This window comes from Pantherophis guttatus, chromosome 4 (assembly GCF_059756535.1).
Source record: "Pantherophis guttatus breed Tessera chromosome 4, ASM5975653v1, whole genome shotgun sequence".
Classification (NCBI taxonomy): domain Eukaryota; kingdom Metazoa; phylum Chordata; class Lepidosauria; order Squamata; family Colubridae; genus Pantherophis; species Pantherophis guttatus.
This window is the reverse complement of record NC_142066.1, coordinates 6,628,930-6,651,137: the sequence shown is the minus strand read 5'-3', so window position 1 is coordinate 6,651,137 and position 22,208 is coordinate 6,628,930. Positions and strand designations below refer to the sequence as shown.

General features: G+C 41.6%; 2 protein-coding genes across 2 annotated transcripts; both read left to right on the top strand.

Annotated features, from left to right (window-relative positions):
- Positions 1–4,197: 4,197 nt before the first annotated feature.
- Positions 4,198–7,708, top strand: LOC148113628 (vomeronasal type-2 receptor 26-like). The gene is made up of 3 exons (XM_087892208.1): positions 4,198–4,275; positions 4,852–4,978; positions 6,810–7,708. Exons 1-3 carry the CDS (start codon positions 4,198–4,200, stop codon positions 7,706–7,708), a joined length of 1,104 nt encoding a protein of 367 aa, XP_087748334.1.
- Positions 7,709–15,458: 7,750 nt separating this feature from the next.
- Positions 15,459–21,981, top strand: LOC148113627 (vomeronasal type-2 receptor 26-like). The gene is made up of 4 exons (XM_087892205.1): positions 15,459–15,935; positions 19,529–19,756; positions 20,645–20,771; positions 21,083–21,981. The coding sequence occupies exons 1-4, from the start codon at positions 15,459–15,461 to the stop codon at positions 21,979–21,981; spliced, it is 1,731 nt and encodes a 576-aa protein (XP_087748331.1).
- Positions 21,982–22,208: the final 227 nt, after the last annotated feature.

The following is a 22,208-nucleotide window of genomic DNA, read 5'->3' as shown; positions in this document are numbered from 1 at the left end:
TCTTATTTTGGGGGAAATACGGTATATATATATATATATATATACCGTATTTATATATACCGTATATATATATATACCGTATATACCGTATACCGTATACACATATACACATACACACACACACACACACACACACACACACACATATATATACATATACATATACATACACATACACATATACATATACATATACATATACATATACATATACATATACATACATACACATACATACATACATACATACATACATACATACATATATATGGTGTTTTTCTATTGAGACACCTGGTCTACCCCAACATGTGTGAGAGGGCATTCTTCTTCCTTTGCTTTTCAGCTCCAATCCAGGAGCCCTCAAGCAGTCGCATTCACGACAAACCATTTTATATCAAATTTATATTTTGCTGATAAAGAAATAAAGGGAAACTAGTATAGATCTATTTCAAGCTAATTAGCTCTCATCAGCTAGCCATACCCTTATTAGGATTCGAACTTGGGCTTCCTGCATGTTAGGCAGTTGAATTAACCTCAGAGGTAGTATTCCAGCAGCTAAAGCCAAGGAGCGGGCATATGTTTATCAGATCTGCAAGCTCAATGGATACTCAATGGACTTTATGCAAAGGTGTACTACACCTAGGGTTCTGCAGCCTATTGAAGGTGCCAGTGGAACTGCTGTGTGGAGGGTACTCCCATATGTACATGGGGTATCCGAAACTGCTGCATGCATCCTCTCGGCACATGGAGTCAATGTGGCGCATAAGCCAGACCAAACACTAAGAATGAGAGTGATGCCCCCAAAAGAAGCATTATCCAAGGAGGAGACATCTTCAACAGTTTACCACATCAACTGTAGTTATTCTGCGCCCATAATCACCCTCGCGACTACATTCTGGACCAGTTGGAGCCTCCAGGTGCTTTTCAAGGGGAGCCCCATGTAGAGAGCATTACAGTAGTCCATACGGGAGGTAATTAGGGCATGAGTGACCGTGCGCAAGGCATCCCAATCCAGAAAGGGATGCAACTGGCGGATCAGGCGAACCTGATAAAAGGCACCCCTGGCCACAGCCATCAAATGATCTTCTAAAGATAGCCGTGAATCCAGGAGGACACCCAAGTTGCGGGCCCTCTCTGTGGGAAGCAAGATCTCATCCCCTATTGTCAGTGATGGTACCAGCTGACTATACCGGGACGCCGGAAGCCACAGCCACTCGGTCTTGGAGGGGTTGAGTCTGAGCTTGTTTCTCCCCATCCAGATTCGTACGGCCTCCAGGCAACGGGACATCACAGCAAGGGCATCATTGAGGTGCTCTGGGGTGGAGATGTATAGCTGTGTGTCATCAGCATATTGATGAACACTCACCCCGAAACCATGGATGATCTCGCCTAGCGGTTTTACATAAATGTTGAACAGAAGGGGTGAGAGGACTGACCCTTGCGGCACCCAACAAATAAGGTGCCTCGAGGTCGACCTCTGCCCCCCTGACAACACAAACTGCGAACGGTCAGAGAGGAAGGAGGAGAACCACCGAAGCACAGTGCCCCCTATTCCTAACCCCTCCAGCCGGTGCAATAAGATACCATGGTCGATGGTATCAAAAGCCGCTGAGAGATCTAATAGGACCAGGATAGAGGAGCAACTTCTGTCCCGAGCCCTCCAGAAATCATCCACCAAAGCGACCAATGCCGTTTCCGTGCTGTATCGTGACCTGAAGCCCGACTGGAACGGATCCAGATAGACAACTTCATCCAGGTATCGGGGTAGTTGTCGCGCCACCACACTCTCAACAACCTTCGCAACAAAGCGAAGATTGGAGACTGGACGATAATTTGATAATATAGCTGGGTCCAGGGAAAGCTTCTTGAGGAGGGGCTTCACAACCGCCTCTTTCAAGGCGGCGGGAAAGACACCCTCACTCAGAGAAGCATTTATAATCCCCTGGAGCCAGCCTTGTGTAACCTCCCGGGAGGCCAGTACCAACCAGGAGGGACACGGGTCCAATAAACATGTGGCAGCGTTAAGCTTGCCCAGAATCCTGTCCACGTCCTCAGGAGTCACAGAGTCAAACTCTTCCCAGATAACGCTCTCTAGACCTGTCCCCGTCTCCTCCCCTGGATCTACCCAATCAGAGTCCAGGCCTTCCCGAATCTGAGTGACTTTATCATGCAGGAATTGTACAAAATCCTCAGCTCGACCCTTTAAGGAATCTTCCTGCACCCCCACCTGAAGTAGGGAGCAGGTCACCCTAAACAGCGCGGCTGGGCGGTTCTCTGCAGATGCAATAAGAGTGGAGAAGTAGCTAGACTTCGCCACTCTTATCGCTACTAGGTAAGTCTTAATATAAGATCTCACCTGTGTTCGGTCAGATTCAGATCGGCTTGTCCTCCAATCGCTCTCCAGGCGTCTTTTCCGACACTTCATCTCTCTCTCGCAAAACCAAGGAGCTAGACGAGATCAGCATCGGGTCAGAGGCCGCAAAGGCACGACGCGGTCCAAGGCCCCAGTAGCCACCCTGTCCCAGGCGACCACCAGGTCCTCAGTCGAGTCATGAGCCAGAGTCTCAGGAAATGGCCCAAGCTCCATCAGGAACCTTTCGGGGTCCATCAGGCACCTGGGACGGAACCATTTGGTTGGTTCCGTCTCCCTGCAGTGGGTGGAAATGACTTGAAAGTCCATGTGAAGGAGAGAATGATCAGACCATGACAAGGGCTTGATGTCTATATCCCCTATTCTTAGATCATTCAGCCACTGATCAGAGACAAAAATCAAGTCCAGAGTGTGATTCCCCAAGTGGGTGGGGCCTTGAACTACCTGGGTCAGGTCCATGGCCATCATGGAAGCCATGAACTCCCGAGCTGTCTCCAACATCTCACCAGCGGATGGCAGGTTAAAATCCCCCATAACAATAAGTCTGGGGGTTTCCACCACCACCCCGGCTATAATGTCAAGCAGCTCAGGCAGGACCGCTGTTACGTGGCAGGGAGCCAGGTACGCAATCAGTAGGCCCATCTGAATCCCCCGACCCCACTTCACAAGGAGGGACTCACATCCGGCTATCTGAGGAACAGTGGCCTCCCTTGGGCAAAGACTTTCTCTAATGATTGCTGCCACTCCCCCACCCCTTCCCTGAGTCCTTGGCTGATGGAATGCACAGAAACCTGGCGGGCACATTTCCACAAGGGGAACTCCTCCCTCCTGGCCTAACCAGGTCTCCGTAATCCCTGCCAGGTCAGCATTCCCCTCCGTAATCCCTGCCAGGTCAGCATTCCCCATAAGATCATGAATGAAGGGGGCTTTATTTACCACTGACCTGGCATTACATAACATCAGCCGTAAACCCAGGTCTGAGACTCTGAACAACCCGGGAAACGAGCAGTGCTTTGGGGGTCGGAGTGGGCAATCGCTCGTAAACATCAAGTGCGCACTCCCGAAACATAATATGGCCCCCTGCCATATCCCTCCCCCCCCATCTCTCTCTCTCACACACACACAAACAAAACAATTGAGTATCAGAAGATAAAATCTGGCTAACTGAAATTTGCCAGGTCTCAGGATGTCAAACACCCTTGTACTAATGAAGAACAAACAATGTGGGATGAGTTTAGGTATGGTCGAAATTTGATTGTCTAGTTGTTTAGCTAGTGAATATAAATCATATCTGAACCAACTTGTGTAATGTCAATACCTTGTTTTGATTTTGATTTGTTAACTGCTGTTGTTATGTTTTTTCCCCTGGAAGTAACATTAAATTAATACTAGAACAGTTCTGTGTCTTTCTCTGATATATAGATTATCGATATTCTAAGTGTACTTATTTCACACTTGTGAGAACAATGGGAAGAATGAATAAGTGATATTTAAATATACTGGCCACTTTTTCATTATTATCCTTTGAACTCCCTCTCCTCTCCTCTCCTCTCCTCTCCTCCTCTCCTCCTCTCCTCTCCTCTCCTTCTCTCTCTCTCTCTCTCTCTCTCTCTCTCTCTCTCTCTCTCTCTCTCTCTCTCTCTCTCTCTCTCTCTTGTCCATTCTCTTTCAAGTAGCTCCATTCATTTCTTCAAGGCATTTCTTTCAACAATTCAGCTGGGGAGAGAGTGTTCCTGAATGAGAAAGGGGAAGCAACAGGTGGATTTGACATCACCAACTTGATCACTTTTCCAAATAGATCCTTTCAGAGAGTTAGAGTTGGAAAGATGGATCCTCATATTCCCAACGCAAAGGGATTAATCATTGATGAAGAGCTGATTGTGTGGCACCCCGCTTTTAACCAGGTGTGCTCTTGTTTGATCAACTCCTCCTTGATCCATTATGATCCAATATTGAACACAAGCTCTTTACAAATCTAATGTGTGATTTTTGAAATGCTATCTTCTGTAGAAACATTGTCGATGATCAAGCTTTCATCAAATTGATAAAATGACATTACAATTTAAAAGACAGGTATTCATAGTTGAGCTGCATTTCCATTTGAAATCACAGGAATCCATAATACTGTAATCACAAATATTTCTTTATTCACCCTGCCATTCTCTAAACAAGCCCTTTGCGCATCCTTATAATGTGAACATTTTAATCGATAGTATAAATATACAATGGCTCAGTGGTTACAGACACTGATGGGTTTGTGACCTGAGCGCATGCAATAGTTTGAGCTCCCATTCCTGCCTCAGCTCCCACCCACCTAGGAATTCAAAAGCATGCAAATGTGAGTATATTAACAGGTAGCACATTGGTGGGAAGGTAACAATGTTCCTAGGTATTCAAATATTCTTCCTGTTTCCATAAATGAGAACATTATGAACTGCTTAAAGCTTTTCCTTTCCAAAATCTTTTATGTTTACTACCAGGTTATTCCATTTTCTCAGTGTAATGACCATTGCTCCCCTGGATACTGGAAGAGAGGGGTTGAAGGCAGTCAGTTCTGTTGCTATGACTGTGTTCCATGCCCAGAAGGAAAGATTTCTAATCAAACTGGTAGGTTATCAGTTTCACTGTATATTTTTCTTCAACATGTTGTTATTTCATAAATTAAACATTCATTATTTAGTGTTCAAAAGAGCAGCATGATCGCCTAGTGGTGGAGCTCTCACCTCCCAATCAGGAGCCTTTGATGATAGATAAAAGCAGATATTTCTCTCACTGGGCACAATGAGTAATTGTCTGCTGTGAACTCCAAGTTAGGTGTCAGGAAGGGCATCCAGCTCTAGTCAATTGCCCTGACCCCATCCCAAAGCAAAGAATTGCAGGGTCATTAATAGATATACAGATAGAGATAGAATTATAGAATTATAGAAATATAGAATTTAGAATTATTATAGAATTGTTATAGAATTATAGAATTATTATAGATATTATAGAATTATTATAGAATTATAGAATTATTATAGAATTATGTGATTGGACACACAAGGAACTTGTCCTGGTGCATATGTTCTTAGTGTATATAAAAGAAAAGATACATTTGTCAAGAATCATAAGGTACAACACATAATGATAGTCATAGGGTAAAAATAAACAATCAAATTATATTAGGAAACAGTCAATATAAATCGTAAGGATATCAGCAATGAGGTTACAGTCATACAGTCATAAGTGGGAGGAGATGGGTGATAGGAACGATGACAAGATAGATAGATAGATAGATAGATAGATAGATAGATAGATAGATAGATAGAGAGATAGAGAGATAGAGAGATAGAGAGATAGAGAGATAGAAAGAGATAGGTAGATAGATAGATAGATAGATAGATAGATAGATAGATAGATAGATAGATAGATGATAAATGATAGATGATATAGATCGATGGAGAGAGAGAGAGAGAGGTGATAAATGATAGAATGAGAGAGATTGAGAGAGAGAGAGTGGTAGAGATAGAAATAGAGAGGTAGAAGTAGAGATGGAGCTGGAGAGAGAGAGAGAGGGAGAGGGAGGGAGAGAAAGATAGAGAGAGATAAAGAGAGAGTGAAAGAGAGTGAGAGAGAAAGAGAAAGGGAGGGAGGGAGTTGGAGAGAAGGAGGGGAGGGAGAGGGAGAGAGACAGAGGTCAGGCAGGCAAATCTTATTTCATCACAGAACCATTATTATGTATTATTAGTGGAAGTTGCTCTTGTTCACACTTGCATTCTCCTTTGCACTGGTCTTCTGGCCCCTATGTTTTCTGTGCTTTTGCAACAGTAAGAAATATTGCGAATGCTGATGGTCATCCGTTGTCTTAATGGACTTTGGGTGCTAGGTGGGCATATGAATTTTAATCGGCTATGATTAAAGCAGGTGTTGTGATGTTGATTCCTGGATTATGTGTTGGGCCTCAACCTCCTAATAAGTCCAGCTAAGCAATGTCTGATCTAACAAATTTATGAATGGGAGATGACCAGCCTATTATAGGACCAGCAGAGTAGACTCAGGATTAAAGAAAAAGTGTGATGGAAAAAGACAAAGGTAAAATATTTGATCCTTATGAAGAAAAAGGAGGGCCTTTTTCTGCCCTCAGTTTCTATGTTTCTATTCGAATCTATGAGCATGGGCTTAACTGAGAAATTCCTTGATCTGTTCTTTTGGGCTGAATTAATGTATGATTAATTAAGTGGTGGCTCAGTGGCTAAGATGCTGAGCTTGTCGATCGAAAGGTCAGCAGTTCAGTGGTTCGAATCCCTAGCGCCGCGTAACCGGGTGACCTCTTGTAACTTATCCCAGCTTCTGCTAACCTAGCTATTCGAAAGCACATTAAGAACTGGCATCCACTCAGGCTATGTTTTTCAAAAATATGAAATGGATAGATGACAAATTCAGTGGCTTTTATTTCCAGATATGGATGATTGTTTTGAATGTTCAGAAGATCATTTTCCAAATAAAGGAAAGAAAGGATGTATCCTGAAACTGCTGGTCTTTCTAAATTTCAAAGAACCCTTAGGAATTAGCTTGGTCTCCGCAGCTCTTTGTTTCTTCTTCTTGACATCTTGGATACTTGGAACATTTATCAAGCACAGGGATACTCCCATTGTCAAAGCCAACAACCAGTCGCTCACCTATGCCCTCCTTGTCTCTCTTCTGCTCTGTTTTCTCTCCTCTTTGTTTTTCCTCAGCCAACCTAGCAAGCTGACCTGCCTTCTCCGGCAACCAACTTTTGGCATCACATTCTCGGTGGCCATTTCTAGTGTACTAGCCAAAACCATCACTGTGGTTGTGGCTTTCTTGGCCACTAAACCAGGATCTCAGATGAGGAGATGGGTGGGGAAAAGATTGCCTTTTTCTCTTGTTGTTTCCTGTTCTCTCGTACAAGTATGTGTTTGTATACTTTGGTTGTCAACATCACCTCCATTCCCTGAATTGGACAAGCACTCAGAGCTCCAGGAAATGATTTTACAGTGCAATGAGGGATCAGCTTTCTTTTTCTACTGTGTCTTAGGCTACATGGGTATCTTGGCCATCGCCAGCTTTATTGTGGCTTTTCTTGCCCGTAAATTACCTGACAGCTTTAATGAAACCAAGTTCATCACCTTCAGCATGTTGGCCTTTTGCAGTGTGTGGATCTCCTTCTTTCCAGCCTATCTGAGCACAAAAGGAAAAGCCATGGTAGCTGTGGAGGTCTTCTCCATCTTGGCCTCCGGGGCTGCACTACTGGGATGCATATTCTTGCCAAAGTGCTACATCATTGTTGTACGGCCTGAGCTAAACCACAGGGAGCAACTGATAAAGAGGAATTAACACATGGTGTAATATTCCTGGCTTTGAGAAATAGCTGACAGAAGAGAAGAGAAGAGAAGAGAAGAGAAGAGAAGAGAAGAGAAGAGAAGAGAAGAGAAGAGAAGAGAAGAGAAGACTGCATTTGCAATCATTTTCCAAGATTCTTTAATTAAACACCTTCTGTTTTTCAACACCTCAAGATAGCAAAACATTGAGAATCCAGCTCTCGTGTTAGAAGATTAGAGACCTCAAACCATGTCCGAAGTTTGCAGTTTCCTTATTTATTTATGTAGAAAATGTATGTATCCGCCTACTTGCTCAAAGCGACTCTAGGCAACTTACAACAATAAAACACAATATAGAAATTAATTTAAAAAAACACTATATCCCCCTGATAAGGATATTTTTGAGTTAAACTCAAAGTTGTGGCTTATAAAGCAGAGTACCGTTAGAGTTTTACACACGGAAATGGTTTTAGAGTAATTGTGAATAACATACAGACAAACTGGGTTTTATATATTTTACTGTTAGGGAAAAGCAAATTATTAGTCCTTTAACAATCCAAGTCTTAGCCATATAAAGTGCAATATAAGATCAATCCAGGGATATAAAATCTTCTTACCAGTTTGTAGAAAAATACAAGGAACAATCGGGAACAATATAAAAACAGTTCAATAAATATCAGAAAGCAGTAAATATATCATCATGATCAAAATAGTTGATCATAGAGAGATCAAAAAGAGTTACAGCAGCAGATAAAGCAGCAGATAAAATGGTGTAGTAGTCCACACTAACCATAATTTAGCTCTCCTTAAATACATTGGCTACAGAGCTCAGCCAATTAAATGCAGAATGACTCAGCACAATTCTTAAAGCTACATAATACATTCACATAATACAAACATACAATGTTGGCTTATATATTTCCTGGCCAACCAATTAGGGAATAACCATTTCCTAACCATTTCCTGACAACAATTCACAGTCAAATAAGCCACTTGATGGGCTCCATCCCATTCTGGGTTCCCTAGGCCTGCTGGCACAACCAGGCCTTCAGGGCCTTACATAAGAGCGTCAAAATGGAGGACAGTCTCATTTCTGAATGGATGATGTTCCAGAAGGTGGGAGCCACCATGGAGAAGGCCCTTCTTCTCAGTCCTGCCAAATGTACCTCCTTAGGGGCTGGACTTTGCCATTTTCATGGTTTTTATATTTTCTATTTATAAATGATTTCATAAATGTAATAAAAAGGGAATTGCATTTTATGAAGTTGTATTTAACAGGTATCAGGGGGATATCCTTTTTGAATTGGCCTGGGGTCTTTGAAATGAGAATATTATAGAGTTTATGAAATATATTTTTTTTAAAAAAACAATCATGCTCACTCTCTATCATCTACCTATTTCCACTGTAACCTATACTTTTAATAATACAAAAAGAATACAAAAATCCTTAGAATTAATGAACAAGATCCTGATATTTATGTAGATTCTGCATCTCAGGATGAACAACCAAGAATCAATGTCTACCGAGATTTCTAGTCATCCAGGTCATGGTTGTCCCAAAAGTAATTTTTCAAAAGGCAACTGGACTTTCTTGGTTTTTCCTTGAAGATGTTTTGCTTCTCATCCAAGAAGCTTCTTCACTTCTGATTCTGACCAAGAACTGAAGAAGCTTCTTGGATGAGAAGTAAAATGTCTTTGAGCAAAAGCAAAGAAAGTCCAGTTGCCTTTTCAAAAGTCCCCTTTTGGACAACCAACAATAAAAGAACCAGCACTCTGGAAATACTTTGCAGACTTTAATTTCATAAGGTAGCAATGAAAATTTTAGAGGAGACATTCAAGTGTCCTTGTGGACAACATACAGGAAGAGAAGGATTCCCTGAGGAACACACAGCCTATTGAAACAGAGCCATGGAAACTGTGAAAGTCACACCCAGCAACCACAGTATTTTCTACGCTGGTTTGTGGCTTTGGAGTTCCCTTCTCAAAAAAGATTGCTGCTTTCACTCAAAGTGAAATATTTTATTTGAGAGCCAGCTTTAGATATGAGAGTCAGTTTGATCTAGTGATTTAGGCATCAGGTTAGAAAATGGAAGGCTATGAGTTCAAGTCCCACCTTAGCCATGAAAGCCTACTGGCTAACTTTGAGCCAGCCACTCTCTCACACACACCTTTTTCCTTTTGTAGGGAAAATTGCTTCTTCCTGCCTTCAAATGCTTTGGAGAATAGATTGACCCCCTCTTCTTTGTGGCAACTTCTTAGATATTGGAAAACTGCTATCATATCTATCCTATCCTATCCTATCCTATCCTATCCTATCCTATCCTATCCTATCATAAATGATATGATATGTATCATATCATATCATATCATATCATATCATATCAAATCATATCATATCATATCATACCATACCATACCATACCATACCATACCATACCATACCATACCATACCATACCATACCTTACCTTACCATGCCATACCATACCATATCATATATCATATCAGATCATCCATGATTTCGGGGTGAAGTACCACCAGTACGCTGATGACACCCAGCTGTACATCTCCACCCCAAATCCCCCAACGATGCCCTTGAAGTGATGTCCCAGTGCCTGGAGGCTCTGCAGATCTGGATGGGGAGGAATAGGCTCAGCCTCAACCCATCCAAGACCGAGTGGCTGTGGTTTCCGACGTCCCGATATAGTCAGTTGATGCCATCACTGACTATTGGGGGCGAATCATTGGCCCCCACGGAGAGGGCTCGCAACTTGGGCATCCTCCTGGATTCATGGCTGTCTTTAGAAGAGCATTTGACGGCCGTGACCGGGAGGATTTTTCATCAGGGTCGCCTGATTCGCCAGTTGCGTCCCTTTCTGGATTGGGACTCCTTACGCAGAGTCACTCATGCCCTCGTCACTTCCTGCCTGGACTATTGTAACGCTCTCTACATGGGGCTCCCCTTGAGGAACACCCAGAGGCTCCAACTGGCGCAGAGTGCGGCTGCGCGGGTGGTAATGGGAGCGACATGGCATTCCCATGTAACACCTCTCCTGTACGAGCTGCATTGGCTCCCGGTGGTCTTCCGGGTGTGCTTCAAGGTTTTGGTTACCACCTTTAGAGCGCTCCATGGCTTAGGACCTGGTTACCTATGGGACCGCCTACTACCACCAATAGCCTCCCACCGGCCAGTACGCTCTCATAGAGAGGGGCTCCTCCGGGTGCCGTCAGTCAAACAATGTCGACTGGCGGCCCCTAGGGCGAGACCCTTCTCTGTGGGTCACCTACTATCTGGAATGAGCTCCCCCAGGAGATACGGAGGATCCCGGATCTGCGCACCTTCCATCGCGCTTCGAAGATCTTTTTATTCCACCAGGCGGGCCTGGCCTAATCTTTTTTCCCTCTTTTCTTTTTAAACATGCAAATTTTAATCTGTTTTTTTAATGATTGGGGTGTTTTAATTTGTCTGGGCCAAATTTGTATAATTCGATTTTATCCTGTTTTTAAATTTTGTATTTATGTATTTTACTGTTTGGCTGTCCACCGCCCTGAGTCCTTCATATCATATACCATATCATATCTACCATACACTAAATAGGAGGAGGAAGGTATGTTAGCTATCTTCTCTGCCTTGAGTTATTTCTAAAAATAATACAACTCAGAACACAAATAAGTAAATAAATAACTAAAGATTTTCATTCTTCAATAATCTTTGAATGAAAATGTAAATAAAGCCTCCAAAGAAATGTTTGGCTTTTTTGGGAGACCTTAACATGTAAAAAATGTTTCCTCTTCTCTACTGAACAATTCGATTCGTTTTATATGGAAAATGGGAACTCTGCTCTACAGTGGTAAGGAATGAACATGACCTTCAACACTTAAGGCTATTTTCAATTGCCAATGTCCCTTCCATTACTATTATTAGCATTTGTTCATTTAAACACAGTTGAACCATCAGTTGAACTCCTTATTCGATCACAAAAACAAAATAATTATCTCCTACAGGAATTGCCTTTTTTTTTTTTTTTTTAGCTAGGCCAAAACATCAAGGACTGTGCATCGAGGTATTGAAATTCAGCAACAATTAAGGTATCAATCTGGTTATAAAGTAAATCTTGAACCCCAGGGAGTTTGGCACGAAGGGATAATTCTGGCTCCATCAGATTCATTGCTACAAGTTTCCTCCCTCCTTTCTTCGCTTCCAGAACATCTGTTCAATCCTAGTCATAGTCAGTATAGAAATTTGCACACAAATAGAAAATGATGGGATTTCTGATTAGGTTCATTGTCCGATATCAACCGTGGCTCAATCATTGAATGAACCACTGAAATACAAACTTCCGTATGGACAGGAGACACAAATATTTTCACTATGACAAACGCCTGAAGATGTTGTTCCTTCTGATGTTCTTGGTGCAGAAAGCTGTTCCTCTGAGCTGCCCTGCGAGTGATGCTTTCCTGATTCCCCATGAGTGGTACCAGCCAGGTGATCTCATTGTGGGTGGGATGGTGTCTCAGATAATTCACTACTTTTTTGAAATTGAATTTAAAGAACATCCTTCTCTAATACCTTATGAGTTACCACTGTAAGGATTTTTTGTCTTTCCATTCATTTTCTAATTTTATTGTTTATATGACTAATAGCTATTTGAGAATAAATGCATGGTTTTTTATATCAACTTACTCTTGCTTCAAAGTGATCAGATTGTGGGAAAACAAATCATTTTCATTGTGTTAAAATCTTACTCATAAAATGTCTGAAACTATTCTGCAGGAAGCCTTTTGGACAATATTTAGGGAGTATAATTGTTTAGTCTATGCAGTCACTTCTTGCATAACTTACATATATTAATAATCATTTTCTTTTCACTGTATTAAGTCTAACAAGAAATCTTTTGGAGAACATTTATGGAGTGTAAAATGATTAAAAGTATCTAGTCTGTGCAGTCACTCCTTGCATAACTTACATGCATTAAAAGAGTGATAGTTGCTGGTTGTATTCGATTTTGTGCCAGACTGATAGAAATAAATGTGAGATCTTGAAAAAAAAATCACAACATTGTTCTCTACTTATTTGTGGCAAATCATGGAAACACTGTACATAGTTGAAAACTATAGAAATTATTGAGTGTTTTTACAAAGACTCTTATCTTCTCACTTACAAAAGAGACAGAAGTGGTTATTACTCATATATTAATGGTTTCACCATAAAAGAATTGTCAACGTATTTTGTTTAAATTATTTGCAGTGTAATAACCAAATTCTACCAGCATGCCCTCACCTTGGCCTTTGCTGTGAAGGAAATCAATGAGGACTCCCAGATCTTACCTAACGTCACTCTCGGGTTTCACCTTTATGATAGTTACAACAACCCAAGGATGACCTATCGCACCACTCTGGACCTGCTTTTCAAATCCCAGGAATTTGTCCCAAACTACAAATGTGATAGCCAGAAGAATCTCATGGCCATCATTGGGGGACTAAGTCCTGATACATCATCCTTTATGGCAGAGAGTATAAATGTCTACAAAATTCCACAGGTAGTTTGGGGTGGAGTGAGAAAGAAAAGTCTTTTGTAATTCATAGTAATTGCCATACCTTTCTCCAGAAATTCAATTAAATACACTATTATCATCCCTCATCTGTTTTTCCCACAACTCAATAGACTGGCTCAAGGTAATCCAATTAAATCATAACCTTTTATTACAATCATAGAGGTGTTTTGACAGCCAACCAGCAATAGGTTGCAACTCTTCTTACTTAATTTTGCTTGGTGTATGATAAAAATAATTGAGTGTAAAACTAAACTGCTTTTCTTAGCAATTGTTGACGGATTGGGGCTGTAGGTTTAGTTAGTATTTTGCCATGCCTTTCTGCAGGACTTCAATTTTGCTCTCTTTGCTCTCCCTTCTGTAATTGTTTCCACAACTCAATATGTTGGCTCAAAATAATCAATCAATATAAAATCTAAATCTTTTATTACAATCATAGATTAGAAAATTTAAATTTAAATCATAAATTACAGTACAAAATTTATCTTATTTGAGAGGGTAACCTATGATTTGATCACTATCTGTGGTGAAATCTGGAGTTGTGTCAAGAGGAGGATAGAAAAGGCCGTCTAGCACGTAGAACACAGAACACAGAACATAGAATAATAGAGTAGGAAAGTTTCTTGGGGGTATTCTAGTCCAACCCCCTCTTCGAGCAGGAGATCCTATACCATTTCATATAAATCACTGCCAGTCTCTTTATGAAAGCCTCCAGTGATGGAGCACCCACAATGTCTGAAGGCAAGTTGCTCCATTGGTTAATTGTTTTCACAGTTAGGAAATTTCTCCTTAGTTCTAGGTTGCTTCCTTGATTAGTTTCCATCCATTGTTTCTTCTCTTGCCTTCTGGTGCTTTGCACAATAGTTTGATTCCCTCATCTTTGTAGGAGCCCCTCAAATATGGGAACACTGCTATCATATCTCATGGTTTTAGGGAAGATCACCTTTCAGCCACTTCCTGCCCATTCCCAACTCCAAGCTAGCCAGCATTTTCATTGCTGCCCTCAACTCAGCTCCAGATTCCATCAAGCCACCTGATAATAGACCACAACTCTCTTTGGTATGTCTTGGTTGGGTCTGATAGTAATAACTGAATTTAAAACTCAACTGATTTTCCTTGAAATTGTTGAAGGATTGGGACTACGTGGTACTTTTGGAGATCTCTATAATAATTGTATAATAATGAAGACATGATTAACCCAGAATCTCATGGGCATAGTCTTTCATGTATAAGTATTTTATTTTATCTGCTACAAATAACAGAAGAATGTAATCCAGTAAATCTACCTCTTCTTTGTAGAAGCCCCTCAAATGTTGCACTATTGCTGTCATGCCTCCCCTAGTCCTGCTTTTCATCACAGTAGAAATCCCAATTCTTGTAACTGAACTCTTTTGGATATCTCTATAATAATTGTAGTAAAGGAAGACATGATTAATTCTTTCTATTCCTCCAGAATCTCATGGGCATAGTCTTTCGTGTACAAGTATTTAACTTTATCTGCTACAAAGAAGGGAAGAAGGTAGTCCAGTAAGTCTAGCTCTTAAGAATCCTTTCCTTAGGCCAAGAAGAGTTCACAAGCTCAGATAGTTAGCAAGTTTCCAGATGTTCTAAAAGGATGAACATACTGGAACTCTGTATTAGGAAACTGAATGTGGTTGTAATCTAGTTATATTTCAGATGAGAAAATATTTCATCTTGGGGTTTTAGTTGCTTCTCTTTTTCATCAGAATTGTCATAATCTACACTGAATATAGAGATACCTTCATTAAATTTCTAACAAACAATCTTCATATTTGTCCCATGATTTTCATGAAGAACGAATTTCTCTTTTTTGTTTCTTTAGTTGACTTATGGTTCTTTTGCTCAAGAAGACTTTCAGATTACCGAGTTATTTCCACTTTATTGCATGGTCCCAAAAGAGGAGCATCAGTACGCTGGACTTATTCAACTTCTTCTCCATTTTGGATGGACATGGATTGGACTCTTTGCTTCTGAAAATAAGGAAGAATGTTTTTTGCAGAAACTGCAGTCATTGCTTTCACAGAATGGGGTCTGTTTAGCTTTCACAGAAAAAATTCCACAACATATTCACTTGGAAGATTTGTCCCAATTGTCTAATTCATTCTCAATTATTGATGAGAAACTGTTAGATCAGAAAGCAAATACATTTCTTGTCTATGGAGAAACATTCACAATAGCATGGCTCAGAACTGCCATGTTTCTACGTGATCCTGAAAATAAAGAGCATGCATTATGTAAAAAGGTTTGGATCCTGATGAATCCAATTGATTTCATTCTGATGGGAGGTCAAAGGAGTTGGGATCTCCAGATGTTCCATGGGGCTCTTTCCTTTACTTTGCATTCAAGAGACATTCAAGGCTTTAAAGAATTTCTTCAAGTCATCAAACCTTCAACCCACAAAGATGCATTTCTTCAAGATGTTTGGGAGCAATTGTTCGATTGCTCATTTTCAAATACAGAATTATCTTCAACAATCAATGAAACTTGTAGTGGGGAAGAGAATTTGGGGGATCTGCCTGCACCTCTGTTTGAGTTTCAGATGACTGGCCAAAGCTACAGTATCTACAATGCTGTTTATGCAGTGGCACATTCTTTGCATGAGGCAGTGAGATCAAAATCCCAACCAAGAGAGATTCAAAGGGTTGAATTTCCAAATCTGCTGCCTTGGCAGGTAATCTTTCCATGCCACACCTATCTTGTATTCAATGATTATCCACAATCCTCCACAATCTAATATAGCTTATTTACCCTCATTTATGGCTCCAAATCAATAGAGAGACTGAGGCAACAAAGCTATTACTTTTATAAAATAAGAGAATGAGCATTAACCTAAAATATAAAGTTGTCTAAGCCCAAAATTTGAAGACTGGTGGCATTAGGTATTTTATTGCGAGTAGAGAAATGGAGGAAAATATCTCTGGACTCTCTCAATTGTATTTATGTCCAATATGCAGTGTAGCCTCCAGACAGATGAGCTGTATTCGAGAATTGGTCTAGCAAATGTTTTGTATGATCTATTTAGTAGTACAATATTACCAAATAAGAAGCTACGCAAGATTAGGTTAACAACTCATAATGCCTTTTTGGCAATGTTGTTACAGTGTTACAATGTTACAGTGGGCTCTGGCATTTAGATTTTTAGAGATGAGTACTCCAAGGTCCTTAACAAAATGAGGGTCGTCTACAAGGTCGTGTCCATCCAACTTGTATTTTATGATCTGATTTTTTTTTTTTTTGCCGATGTAAAAGACAGAGCATTTGTTGGTTGAGATTTTCAGTTGCCACTTATTTGACCATTCTGACACATTGTCGGTAGTGTTGAATAGTTTCACATCATCAGTGAAGAGAACACAATTGCTTTTGATATGATCTGATATGATCTAATATGATCAAGAGCCTTTTTGGTGCAGCAGACTAAAGTGCTATTAAGTAGCACCAGCTACCTGCAATTACTGCGAGTTCAAATCTCATCAGGCTCAAGGTTGACTCAGCCTTCCATCCTTTCGAGGTAGGTAAAATGAGGACCCGGATTATGAAGGCAATAAGCTGACCTTGTATAATAAAGAAACACCGCTTAGGGGGACCCAAAAGCCCTACTAAGCAGGTATATACAAAAGTATGAAGGCTATTGCTTAATGCATTGTAAGCCACCTTGAGTCTCCAGAGCAAGGGCGACATATAAATTGAACCAATCTATATAAATAAAAATGTAAATGTCCGTTTGTACATAACCGCACATCTCTGAAAGTTCTTCACCGATTGCTTTCAAATTTTGACACAATGTTGCATTTGACTACGGGCGTGTTTTTATATACCTATATTATATTCATGTCACACCTGTGACAGGTAAAAACATGAAAAACATTGGAAAACATTGAAAGACATTGAAAAACATTGAAAAACATTGAAAGACATTGACAAACATTGACAAACATTGGAAAACAGTGCCATCTGCTGGACATAAAACCAACATGGCAGCTCCCAGCCCTGATTGCGCTCAACAGATTTCTGCTCCTTATATTTAGACTCTCCGTATTGCTTCCAAGAAACTGCGCATTTGGAAGGCAGAGACGCCCGAGGGCCATATCCTGCCACCAGGCTCGACAGGTAGGCAGCTGGCTCCCTGCCAGAAAGCCCTTGCAGCTGGCGTTTCTAGGGCTGGGCAGGGCCTGCCCAAGCCTGGCTCTGACCTCCCCCTCCCCTGGATACCCCACAAACTAGCCTCACCCGCCACTACTCCTCATCCCCCTCGCCAGCCACTCTCGGGGCTCCCTCCAAAGAACACCTGGCAACGAGGCTACCTGGGTCCACCGAGCGGGAACCCTCCATCCCTGGCATGGCCCGATTTGTGCCTGGCCCAGCGCTACCCCGGGCCCCGAGGTCAGACCAGCCGCTAATTGGTGCTATGCGAATCCGGTCGGTGAGCAAGAGATGGAGGCAACTGGAGCCTCGGGGTCACCTTTGACCAGCACCACCTTTGATTCCCAGGTGGGCGCTCTGGCAGTTCATGGAGCCTACATGAAAATTTCAGCCTCTGGCAGAAAAGGGGCTCCAGGGGGCGGAAATGGGCAGGAGGGAGGATGGCCAGCTCTCCTTCGTTTTGCCTGGAAGAGCGGGGGATTTAATCATTCCCCTGCCCTTGGCAGGCGGGGGAGGAGAACTTCGCAGCAGGGGTCCAGTGGGGTGTGCGTGGCTCCTGGCTTTGCCGCTTTTTTCCTTCGGGTGGGAAGCCCCAAACCAGCCTCGAACCCCCGCCACACCCCCTCCCTCCCTCCCCTTCCCTTCCCTGCTATGCGTCTCCTCGTCAAGCCCCCAGAGAACATCTGTGTAGGGATGACGGAGGGGTCCCCTGAGTTTCTGCTGTGGTGCGGGAGCTGTGAAGGCCTGGCCTGAAAAGATAAGGGGATGGTGGGGGATGCAGAAGAGGCCAGGCCAGAGATAAACAGAGAGAGATAAACAGAGAGAGAGGGAGAGAGGGACATAGAGAAATACAGAGAGAGACGGGGGGGGAGAGACACATACAGAGACACAGAGAGAGAGGGTGGGAGAGAGAGAGACAGAGAGAGATACAGAGAGAGGGGAGAGAGAGAGAGAGACATAGAGATATAGAGACAGGGGGAGAGAGAGACATAGAGAGATACAGGGGGGGAGAGAGACATAGAGAGATACAGAGACAGGGGGAGAGAGAGACACACATAGAGAGATACAGAGTGGGGAGAGAGAAAGAGAGAGATAAAGAGAGGGGGAAGAGACATAGAGATACAGAGGCGGGAGAGAGAGAGACATAGAGAGATACAGAGGGGGGGAGAGAGAGACACATAGAGAGATACCGAGGGGGGAAGAGAGAGACATAGAGAGATACAGAGAGAGGGGGGAAAGAGAGATAGAGATACAGAGGGGGGAGAGAGAGAGACACATAGAGAGATACGGGGGGGGAGAGAGAGACACATAGAGAGATACAAAGAGAGAGGGGGAGACAGAGAGGGAGGATTTTGTGGTTCCCTTTGTTTTTTAGCAACCAGTTCTCTGCCCTAATCACCAGCTGGGTAGGCGTGGCTCGGGGTCTATCATGTGACTGATGAAAGTGAGTGACGTCGAGTTGGCCATGCCCACTAAATGTTCGTGGAGAGTTTGGAACTTCAGCTTCGCTCTTTTAGCCCAGTGGAAGCACCAGACTGGGCCACAGCAACACGTGTCCGGATACAGCTAGTAAATAAATAAATAAATAAATAAATAAATAAATAAATAAATAAATAAATATTTAATATGATTTCAGATTAATATTTAATATGATTTCATATGTTTTATTATTAGTATGATTTAATATGTTCGATTCCCACTGGCTCAAGGTTGACTCAGTCTTCCATCCTTCTGAGGTTGGTAAAATGAGGAACCAGATATGGGCAGTGTGCCCACTCTGTAAACTGCTTAGAGAAGATTGTAAAGCACTGTGAAGCTGTATATAAGTCTAAGTGCTATTGCTATCCAAAATTATCCTCAACCAGTTCTCTAATCTACTTCTCCTTGGCTCATGAACATTTCAAAGTAGGGATGCAGAGCATTCTCTCTCTATCAATGTTCAAGAGGAATGGACCAAATGTCACTTTTTTTCAGCTCTGGCATCCACCCTTTAAAACAACTCTATGTTTGAAAGAATCCCTCTCTCCCTCCCTCTCTCCCTCCCCCTCCCTCCCTCTTCCCCTCCCTCCCTCCCTCTCTCCCTTCCCCTCCCTCCCTCCCTCTCTTTCATTCTCTTTCAAGTAGCTCCATTCATTTCTTCAAGGCATTGCATTTAACAATTCAGCTGGGGAGAGAGTGTTCCTGAATGAGAAACGGGAAGCAACAGGTGGATTCGACATCACCAACTTGATCACTTTTCCAAATAGATCCTTTCAGAGAATTAGAGTTGGAAAGATGGATCCTCATATTCCCAACGCGAAGGAATTAATCATTGACGAAGAGCTGATTGTGTGGCAACCAGCTTTCAACCAGGTGTGGACTCATTTAATCAACTCTTCCTTGATCCATTATGATCCAATATTGAACACAGTCTTTTAGGAATCTAATTTGTGATTTTTGAAATGGTATAATCTGAAGAAATATTGTCAATGATCAAGCTTTCATCAAATTGACAAAATGACATTACAATTTAAAAGATAGGTATTCACATTTGGGTTGCATTTCCATTTGAAATCATAAGATTTCAGGAGAAGGGTGGTATAGAAAATTAAATAAATAAATAAATGAATAAATGAATAAATGAATAAATAAATAAATAAATAAATAAATAAATAAATAAATAAATAAATAAATAAAATAGCATTCCCATAATATTGTAGTCACATGTATTTCTTTATTTACTCTGCCATTCTCCAAACACGCCCTTTGCACATCCTTATAATGTCAACATTTTAATGGACAGTATAAATATGGGATGGCTGACTGGTTAAAGACACTGAGCTTGTCAGCTGGAAAGATGATAGCCCAGGTTTGAGACCTGCGTGTCATGCAATAGGGTGAGCTCCCATTCCTGCCTCAGCTCCTTCCCATCTAGGAATTCCAAAGCATGGTAATGAGAGTAGATTCATAGGTACCACTTTGGGGGGAAGGTAACAATGTTCCTTGTGCCTTTGGCACATAGCCATGCTGGCTACATGACCATGGAAAATATCTTCAGAGAATGCTGGAGGCCTTGGCCAAGAAATGGAGATGAGCACTGTGCCCTAGAGTTGGACGTGATTACAGAGGGAAACTTTTACCTTATAATACATCTGGACAAACCCTTGAGGAATTCAAATATTCTTCCTGCTAACATAAATGAGAACATTATAAAGTGCTTTAAAAATTCCCTTTGCAAAAATCTTTTATGCTTATCACCAGGTTATTCCATTTTCTCTGTGTAATGACCATTGCTCCCCTGGATACTGGAAGAAAGGGTTGGAAGGAGAGCAGTTCTGTTGCTACAACTGTGTTCCTTGCCCAGAAGGGAAGATTTCAAATGAAAAGGGTAAGTTAGACATTCCAGCAAGTTTTCATTGGATAGACTTAAAGCAAACTATAATACCCTGTTTTCGTGTAGCAAATAGTTGTGTGAGTTGTTCAAGGTGAATATTCATTTCTATACTTGTGAATCACATTCTGTTGTTCTGAATGTAAAGTTTTCCCATAAGAGCTAAACTCTTATAACCCCCCCCCCCTCAGATTTCTTCTTTGTGTCATGGAAAAATAGGAAAAGTCAAAATGCTCTAAATTTTAATAAATTTGAAAATTTTTCAAAAATATGGAATGCATAAAAACTTGCCTTGACTTTGCTTTCAGATATGGATGACTGTTTTGAATGTTCAGAAGATCATTATCCAAATAAAGAAAAGAGAGGCTGTATCTTGAAATTGCTGGTCTTTCTAACTGTTGAAGAAACTTTAGGAATTGGTTTATCTTCAGCAGTTCTTTGTTTCTTCTTCTTGACTTCTTGGGTACTTGGAACCTTTATTAAGCACAGGGATACTCCCATTGTCAAAGCCAACAATCGATCCCTCACTTACACCCTCCTTGTCTCTCTTCTGCTCTGTTTTCTCTCCTCTTTGCTCTTCCTCAGTCAACCTGGCAAAGTGACCTGCCTTTTCCGACAACCAACTTTTGGAATCACTTTCTCAGTGGCCATTTCTACTGTACTGGCTAAAACCATCACCGTGGTTGTGGCTTTCATGGCTACTAAACCAGGATCTCAGATGAGGAAGTGGGTGGGGAAGAGATTGGCCTTTGCTATTGTCCTTTCATGCTCCCTCTTACAAGTATGTATTTGTATAATTTGGTTGTCAACATTTCCCCCATTCCCTGAGTTGGACAAGCACTCAGTGCACCAAGAAATAATTCTACAATGCAATGAGGGATCAGCTTTCTTCTTCTACTGTGTCTTGGGCTACATGGGTATCTTGGCCATCGCCAGTTTTATTGTGGCTTTCCTTGCCCGTAAATTACCTGACAGCTTCAATGAAGCCAAGTTCATCACCTTCAGCATGTTGGCCTTTTGCAGTGTGTGGATCTCCTTCTTTCCAGCCTATCTGAGCACAAAAGGCAAAGCCATGGTAGCTGTGGAGGTCTTCTCCATTTTATCTTCGAGTGCTGCATTACTGGGATGTATATTCTTGACAAAGTGCTACATCATTGTTTTAAGACCTGACCTCAACCACAAAGAGCAACTGATAAAGAGGAATTAACACTTGGTGTAATATTTCTGGCTTTGAGAAATTGCTCACAAAGAAACCGAGAAGGATTGGTTGCTATCCATAGGAGACATATAGAAGTCCATAATTGTGACAACAGAGGATTGATGGAGGATTATCCTGACAACTACAATTTATTATAGTTGCCGATTGCAAAAGAAATGCTCATGCTGCTGCAATTGCAATCATTCTCCAATTAAACTTTCATTAAACACCTTCCT